Source organism: Pelmatolapia mariae, linkage group LG15 (genome assembly GCF_036321145.2).
Source record: "Pelmatolapia mariae isolate MD_Pm_ZW linkage group LG15, Pm_UMD_F_2, whole genome shotgun sequence".
In the NCBI taxonomy this organism is placed as follows: domain Eukaryota; kingdom Metazoa; phylum Chordata; class Actinopteri; order Cichliformes; family Cichlidae; genus Pelmatolapia; species Pelmatolapia mariae.
This window is the reverse complement of record NC_086240.1, coordinates 32,672,982-32,681,963: the sequence shown is the minus strand read 5'-3', so window position 1 is coordinate 32,681,963 and position 8,982 is coordinate 32,672,982. Positions and strand designations below refer to the sequence as shown.

Sequence of the window (8,982 nt, the reverse complement as noted above, 5' to 3'; positions counted from 1 at the left end):
TTCATATCATTGGGCGTGATACCTAACCACAGGTTGCTCTCCAAACACTTGTGTAGAAAAAGCATTAAAAATGTGCTTAGGTAGAGTAGATGAACCAGTTCATTTGCCATATCCCTCCTCTGTGTAGAAGATTTCAAATGGAAGACTGCATTGTGATGACAGACAGAGACTGGTTGGAAAACTGGATTTATTTTCTAAAAGACAAAATGCAGCAGAAAAATCAGTGACACACAGCAACAGCAGGCCTCTCCTCATCCCAGTGTGGAGTCCATGCAGCTCTGGGTGAGAACCCCCACACATGCAAGAGGTTTACTAGCAGTGTCTCACTGATCAATGCCCCACTACAACAGTGACATGTTGGGAAAACTAATTTCAGCAACCAACTTGCTGTGGACAGTGGTGCTGAGGTTCCTGCAGTTTTCAGTTCATAGCAGACTTGAGCCTTGGAGGTTTCTGCGTTATTCCTGAACATCCTAACTAATTTCCTCTCATCTAACAGTGGGGGTGTTCTTCCATACCTTGGCAACACGGTAACACATCAGAATAACTTGTACTTATGTGCAGTTGTTTGAACAGAAGATCTTGGAATCTTCAGTTGTTTCGGAATGGCTTCAGGGGCAAGAATCAGGGGCAAAGAGTAATGTAATACACATAGCAAAGGGCCTCAGGTCAGACCCAAACCCAGGCTGCTGGGTCACTTAGTCAGCCCATGAGCCAAATTAGCAACTGACAAATCAAATTCCTAGATCTTCGTTGAGTTCCTTGGACTTTGCTGTTAATCTGAGTATTGGTTAGTCCAACTAATGTGGTCAGTTAAATCCTTTTAATGCTAACAAGAGCATCAGCTAATTTTAGACAATCATGATCACTAACTAGAAGTTATTAGGTGTTGAGCTTGTCATGTATGTATACATATATTTATGTATGTATCCATGCTATATGTATGATTTCGACCCTGTGTGGATTACAGAAGATCCAAAATAATTCCATTCATTCCAACCTGAAAAAAGAACAGTTTAAAGATATAATTAAAAGCCCCAAATTTCCATGACATTTATGCCCGTCATGGATGAATGTAAACATCTGCCCACAACTGTATGTGTAGCTTGGTGTACACAGGCAAGTCATCTTGACATATTGCTCTTTATTTGCAAAACAGGATATCAGTCCTTTTTGACTTTCCCTTAAGATTTCTTTTTGAAAGATGAATTTGGTTTTGATTCTCCTGTTTTATTTCGATATAGAAAACATCGTTAAATCACCCAAACACAACATTGAATCCATTTATTTAAAAAAAAAAAAAAAAAAAAACAACAACAACAACAACAACAACAACAACAACAAAAGAGTACATTTAATGATCATGTAAATTACATTTGTCTTTTACTTTTGATATTGAACCCAAAAACAACTCCCTGATTGTGAGGGATTTAAAAGTATAGTTGTTTTAACAAAACACATATAATACATGTATCTTTAAAACTACTTGAGGTTTATCACTCAGGGTTCAGTATAGAGTAGAAAAATGCTTTAACCCTTAACTACATGTATTACTGCAGAGTCTTAAAAAAAGACATTTTCTAATTGGAAAAGAGAAAAAAAACCCAGTCCCTGCTAATATACAACTTCTTTCATTATTCCCTTCCCAACTCATATTTTACTTTAGAAACCCTGGCCATTCACAGCTGGACTTTAGGGTGTCATCATCTCCTGTCATCGGAAGGCTTCCTAGCCTGCAAGAGAACAAGAAATAATGGGGGGAAAATTTAGTGCATGAGTAGATCATGTTGGGTTTGCTTGCTGGGGAGTTTACATAACTGGAGTAGGGCAGGAGGGTTAATCCAATGTGGATTAAGCTAGGTGTCTTTCCTAGAGGCAGGTTGGTACCATATATCTGAGCACAGGAGCTGTAGGTATGAATTAGACTTAAACTGTTTGAAAAAGATTATACTGCATGTGTCCAGAGTGACTAAATCCTCTGTCTTAATCTATTCAGAAGTAAAACTCTACAAGCACAGTTCTGGATAAAGAAGGCTAAGACAAAGCAAATGCTGTAATGTATTTAAGTACATTTACTCAGTTTACGTTATCAAAAATTACAATTTAAATGAAGTTGTTTGATGTAATCCCTTTTTCTAGTTCTCAACTACATTTTGGGGTAGTACTCCAGTAAAAGCTTTAGTTGCTAGTTGCTAGTTAGTTGCTAGTTATTTTGAATGTGTGAATTATTACAATGGAAATCACTTGTTAACCAATAAATGATATATTCTTGATATATTCTGTTATATTCTTATAGATTAATTGCCTGTACATTTTACCTGAATTTTTCTGCTGCAATGAGCTGACCCAGTCATGTCATATTGTGACATGAAACAATGGTTTCTGGTATAAAAAATGCTTAATGAGCACTACAGGAATGCTAACAGTTAGATTATGTGCACGATGACAATATTTTAAATATCATTTGGCTGGTGCTCCTTAACAAAACTAGTATCTTGTCAGATATCAAATTCTGATGATTTTTCAAAGATGAATCAGTCATTTTCCCTGAAATTAATTAGACTGGAGATGAAAACTGAATCAGGATAAAAATTTAACTTTTCAGTTCCTTGAAGTTGTATTAATTGGGGGGGGGGGGGTCATAGACTTAAAAGACTTGATTCTTTTTGATATATCCTGCAGTTAATTTGTCATGCGAGGGGGACTACAAAATGGGGACTAAAACTATTGTTCCAGCTTTTAAGTGATAATACACTCCACATCTCTCATAAACAATAAAAAATTTGTTAAGGCCTCAGTCACATGGGCCTAGAGACTGGTTGGAGATGCCCTAGCATCCACTGGTTGTGAGGGCGAAAATGTTTATTCCCCTACTGATTGGCAAGTGGTTGCTGGCTGTTGCTGGTGAGATAGCTTACAAAATTGCTAGCAGATTTGGGCAATTCCCAACTGTTTATATTGAAAAAAAAAAACTTGTCTGCAAACACTCACCATTTACTCTTGAAATGAAGGACTTTGTTTCTTTACGACTGCAACCAACACCTTTCAAAAGGCGTAATTTTTACTTTGAAGGTTCTCCGTTTCTGCTTTGTGTAGCACTTTTCAAAGTTTTATTGCGTCTTTGCAAGTAGTTTGTGTGTTTGCAGACAAGTTTATGTCTTCCATGCAAACTATAGGCAACCCCAGCAACCTGCTAGAAATCAAAACAGTCGCATGTAGGTTTTCAGTGCAGTACTGCATACCTCTTTGCAACCAGTTTTAATCGCCAGTGACTGCCAGTAACCTGGCAGCAACCATTCACCAACCAGCTGTGGAATATACACTTTTCCTTAGTGGCCACATGGTTGCTCACTACTCTCTAGGCAAATGTGTGACTGGTGCCTAAATAAGAGTGCATAGCAAAGTGTTCGTAGCAGTATTATTTTCAACTAAGAAACTCATAGAGTAACCCAGTGGTTCCCAAACTTTTTTTGCTGGGCCCCCCTTTGTTTACAAGAAAAATGTTCGCGCCCCCCCACGCACGCGCGCACGCACACGCGCGCACACATCCTCCAACCACACACACCCATATTTTGCTCCATTGCGGTTTATTTCACACCTCAAACATTTAGTAAAAAATTAAGCAAATACAAGTAATCTGCAATAACTTACAGGTAGTAATAAAATAAACTACTAACTCCTTCACGCTACGTCCACACCTACAAGGGGATTTTTGGAAACGCAGCTGTTTCATCCACACGTAAACGGCATTTCGAATCACCGAAAACGGAGATTTTTTAAAACTCCTTTTTTGCGTTTACGCCTGGACGAGGAATACAGAGTTCATCACGCAACGTCAAAGGTATGTGCCTTTTTTCACGTCACGCTGTGCGCCACGTTATTGTTTACATGAGATGAATTGCAGAATGGCAGATAGAGACACAATACTGTTAATCTGACTGTCTGCAGGTTTTACACGCTTACATATACACAGGCAGTTACTGTCCCTCCATTTAGAAAGGCAGAGACGTCACGGTGTGATTATGTAGTTGTTTTTCCCAGTGTAATAATATTCAACATTGCTATCAATACATTTTTCAAAAAATGCCTCTCTGTGCAAAATGGGTTCAAAAACATAAACAGCTGTGGGATACTGTTTGTCCGTGATTTGGAGAGCCCAGCGCTGCTGGGAAAACCAATTCTGCAGGGGAGACCTACCTCATTACTTGTGCAGGTGAAGCCAAAGGGAAGATATGCTTCACCATATTTTCTAGTCTTTGGCTTAGAATGAAGTTGGTTTGGAAACATATTCAGCTATGCTTCATCTTCTGCTTTGCGTTTCTGTGGCCGCCCCGTGCTAGCAGTGTCCAAGCGTTTTGTTTCCCCCCCTCTTATGGCTCTGCGCCCCCCCTAGGGGGCGGGCCCCACACTTTGGGAAGGTCTGGAGTAACCAGTTGCACCACCAACTGTGTAGACAATTGGTGCATAATTGCTAAGAATATGGGGAATTTGCCTGCTTTCACTATTGCTTCTCTTTCAACATGCAGTGGCTTTGCAGTTCCCCTTTCATGGCAACCGAGTATGGTACTGCTGGAGTATGCTGGTTTCCAGAAATTGTGAGACATCAAGACTCAAGAGTATGACACAAAGACAGAAAAATCAGTTGCATATCAGATCTGGAAATTCAGATTGCCAGATATGCTGATATCATTCAGAGAAAAGTAAGACAGCTGTTTGAGTCAAAAACCATCTGGGTAGATTCAAAGCAAACAGTCACCAAAGGTCAAACTAATCTGTTTGTTTTCGATATATGCTATTAAAAAAGTCAAGGGAAGACTTTTAACAACAAATGTTAACTTTATTTTTGATTTGATTTTGAACCCAGGTCTCAATTAACCGCTGTAACATTATTTTGTTCTCAGCAAATTACAGTGTATGCCAGTCAAGATTTTCAGTTTGAATGTTTCATCCATTAGGCTAAAATGTGTAATTTAAGTGTTGAGTAGTTTACATTTTTTAATACGATCACAAAATTCACTCAGAAGTGACATAAAGATTTGGTGAGCTACTTTTAAACAATTTGAAATGCACATTTTTTAAAATATGTAATCACATATTTCATCTTTTGTAATATTTACCTGTATTTTGTGGCAATAGGTTACTCCCTTTCTCCTGCATAGAGGCCAAACTGGCATCCTTTAGAAACTCTGAATGAAAAGTCCCACTAGGCCTATGGTCTGATTGGGTGCGACGAGTAGAGGTGTCTGATGCTCTGGTAGGTAGTCTTCCTCGGGAGACCTCTCCCCCTTGTCTGGGAAGCGCAGACCTTTCAGGGGGCAAACAGGTCTTCAAGTTTTGAAACTCATTTTGACAGAAAACAGAGCGTGCGTCGCGAAAGGATACAGATGGAATGATTTCTTCTGTCTTGTTATCTATACAGCGTGTCACTGTTTTGGGAGAACTAGGACGAGATGAGTGCCTAGATGTAGACTGAGGTCTAATTACAGGGGGACTTGGAAATCTTTTGCATGTACTAGGACAAGATGGTGGAAGGCGGACTCTAGATACAGGTGGTGCTATCACAGTCAGACTGCAAGAGGATAATTCACCCTCATAAAATTCATTGCTGTTACATTTCCGATCTATTGCAAGTTGAAGAGGAGAAGTTGCTCTGATGCTTGGTTCAACAAGATTTCTCTTATCAGAAGATTCTGCTGCATCACGCAGGTGAATAATCTTACATGCCTTTTGGTAGAGATTATTAGCCTTCTTAATTTCCAGGTTTAGATCTGTTTCTGATTGCAGCTGATCTGCATCCTGAGTGCCCGTAACACCATCCTGTGTAACAGGATGGGCAGGAGAGATAGCATTCGACCTTGGCCTTATACATGCTCGGTTTGGTAACACTTCTACATTGTGGATAGATGCCTTCAGGCGATGGGAGATTCCAATCTTGGGGTTTATCACTTGAGAACTAAAAGGTTTCTGCAAACCCACTTCAGTTCCTGCTAGGACCTGAGTACTCTGAAAGGAATCGTCCATCAGGACTTCTGGGGGGGGCGGTGGTAGGTTGTCCATATCCAGCTCGTCCTTGCTATCAGGCCAGCTGTTGTTGTTGTTGCCACTGTTGACTGAACTTTCCTTGTCATTTACTGCGTCAGATAACTGAAGTATGTCACTTTTCCTGGGCATCCTGTTATGAGGTGGAATATTAGTGAGACTCTGCTCAGGTCTCCCATCAGCTACTTTGCTAAAGGTATGAATTAACCTTCTGACAGAGTGGCGTTTTGGTGGTTTGTTTGCTAAGATTGTTACGGAGCAATTTGTCTTATTTGGTCTCACAACGCCTTTGTGTGAACCTGACAATCCATTTAATGAATGCCGTCTTACTTCAGCTCTATCCAGCTTGCAATGAGATCTTGGTAATTCCTTGTTTCCTTGTATTTCAGCCATCATTTTTATTCTATCATCCAAGACCCACTGGCTGTTTTGTAATTCTGTCATTCCACACGTAGTTAATGAAAGGTGTTCAGGCTTTGCTATAACAGGATCAATCAGCGGTTGTTTGACTGTTGCCTGCTGATCTCGATTGTAATTTGCGAACATATAATGAATGGCCTGACTGGGATCAGGTGGGGAAGAGTTCGACCTCTTCCTTCCTCGTGTATCACTTTCCTCCTCTTCATTCTCTTTATCATCATCATCATAATCATCCTCATCCTCATCCTCATCTTCATTATGGTCTCCAAGGTTGGTTGAATTACTGGGGAGACTATCAAATGCACTCCGAATGTTGACTCCAGACCCCCAACTTTCAGATCCAGCACTTCCACGATGCCGGCGATGCCTTTCAGAACCCGTCAGACTCTCATTTTCTCCTCCGATACCACTATCCTCACTATGCAGTGTTGAATCATCTGAGTTGAACTTCCTCATGGCTGCCCTTTCTACTTGTGCGATCACTTGAAAAAGCCTCTTCTCTGCCGTCTGCTTCGTCTGCAGCTTCTTATTTAGCAGTTTATAGAGCGAAGAAAAATATTCCACTGCCTCCTCAAGTGTAGTGTCACCTAGTGCCTGGACTGATCCTCCCACTAACTTCATCTTTTCAGTTGACTGTTGGAGTAGTTGCTGTAAAAGATCTGGAGGTGGATCAGTTTGACATGTTGTATTCATTCTAGGGTTAGCTGAGCAAATCATCCCAGAAGGTAAGGTCATGTATTGACCATGCTCCTTCAACATCAGCTCCCCCTCATCAGCCATATCCTCTAGTGCTTGGTTGATCTCCTCAAAGCGCAATACTAAAGCAGACATCATGGGCTGGAGGGACAGCTGTGTCTGGGCAGCCTGATCTAGTAGGCCCAAAAGAGTTTCATATTTGGAAATGTTTGGGTTCAGAAAGTTATAGGCTGCCTGGTGAGCTCTCAGCATGTGAGGTGGAAAGTCCACCTTTGTCTGTACATGACAGAACTTCCTGTGATTCTCAAAAGACCTTTTCTTGCCTTTACTTCTTTTTTGCTTTGCTGTCTTTTTAATTCCTTTGGTTTGTTCCACATCGGTGATTATTTCTTGGGGCATCGTGTTTACTTCTGTTTCATTAGTGTCCTGCAGATTTGGTACAGTCTTTGCATCAGAGACCAATGGAAATAATTCAGTCTCTTTGCTATGAAATCCTTCATTCGGAAGTGGAAGTTCATTTTCGGTCACTTCGGTTTTCAAACATGTATTCTCAACTTCTACAAGTCTACAATTATTAGCATCCTGTGGTACTTCACCCAGAGAAGCTTTTGGAGATCCTTCTGGCTTTGAAAATAACTTTCCTTTAGATGGAGAACAGCCCATTGTTGCATTCAAAGTGATTTAAGGATTCAAGGAAAAACGAGTCAGGCCAGGAAGTAAAATTGTAAATCCAGGAGTATGGCGGTCTTAAAGGCAAAGTTATCTGGAGTCCTTCAGCTTCGACTTTTGTTGTCTGTCCAGTATGTGCTAGATAACTTCTATTTCCTCAGTCATTTCAGGCATTCTCTCCAAATTTAGGCTCAAACAGTGCAGCAAAGATACCTATAACCTGTTGATGAGGTGGCTACTAAGGCTAACGTGGTATGTATAAGACCGTTTGGGAATGCGGATTGGTTCTGCCCTCTCTCTCTCTTAGCCAGCTTGCACAGATGGCTGTGTTAAGTGCATCAATAAAAACACACAGGCCTGTGCACATGTACACACTCAGGCATTTCCATTTAAGACTTTAAGCTCATCAGATTAACCAGAGACAAATTTGTCAGGTGGTGTTTTTAGCCGCACCCACTGGCAAGGTTTGCATGCAAAAGCTCTGTTTACCTGAGACCTTCAATGTCAGGCCACAGGACATTTTAGCAATAGTTGTAGGAAAAAAATTAGATTTAAATAGTTTGCAATACAATGACTTACAAAAATCTATGAAACCATATTCTCTGATTTCATCGTATCTTGAAAAGGTTATATTTATGTATCTGCAAGTATCCTTGTATAGGTTTTTAGGTTGTTTACTGATATTTTGCAATGTAAATTCACTTAATACTCAAATGTTTGGTACACAAAAAAGTTTAGCTTTACCCTTCTAAAGCAATGACAATGAATATATAGTAACAGTCATACTGTTCATTTTTTTTAATTATTCCAAGCTGGCAACACATGTGCCAAGTGTAAATACATTTAGGACATAAAGAACATGTCAATCCCTTTGTGAAACAACTCTGTGGGACTACGACATTGAAAGACTAGGTTTTGGAAAGCATATTTAGAAGAGTGAGGAGTGGCATTATGTATATCTCCATGTAAACTATATCCTTGTCCCATCTTGAGTTGGATGGCAAGCTTTTTTGTATGAGGCTCAGGACCGTCATAGTACATTACAATCACCCATCTTCCCTTCTATTATAAGCATAAGGTGTGTGTTGTGCTAGCTAAGTAGACTAGGCTATTTGTAAGAGTTGGATTGCAAGTGTAATCTTCTTGCTCCCTCCATCT

At 40.1% G+C, this 8,982-nt stretch overlaps 1 protein-coding gene across 1 annotated transcript; it reads right to left on the bottom strand.

The window, feature by feature from the left end:
- Positions 1-1,269: 1,269 nt before the first annotated feature.
- pcare2 (photoreceptor cilium actin regulator 2) lies at positions 1,270-8,153 on the bottom strand. Its single transcript, XM_063495379.1, has 2 exons — positions 5,118-8,153; positions 1,270-1,733 (listed from the first exon to the last, which is right to left on the bottom strand). The coding sequence occupies exons 1-2, from the start codon at positions 7,816-7,818 to the stop codon at positions 1,729-1,731; spliced, it is 2,706 nt and encodes a 901-aa protein (XP_063351449.1). The 5' UTR covers positions 7,819-8,153; the 3' UTR covers positions 1,270-1,728.
- Between the last annotated feature and the right edge of the window lie 829 nt (positions 8,154-8,982).

Coding starts and splice junctions, on each gene's coding strand:
- pcare2 (XM_063495379.1), bottom strand. CDS start 7,818: ATGGGCTGTTCTCCATCTAAAGGAAAGTTATTTTCAAAGCCAGAAGGA.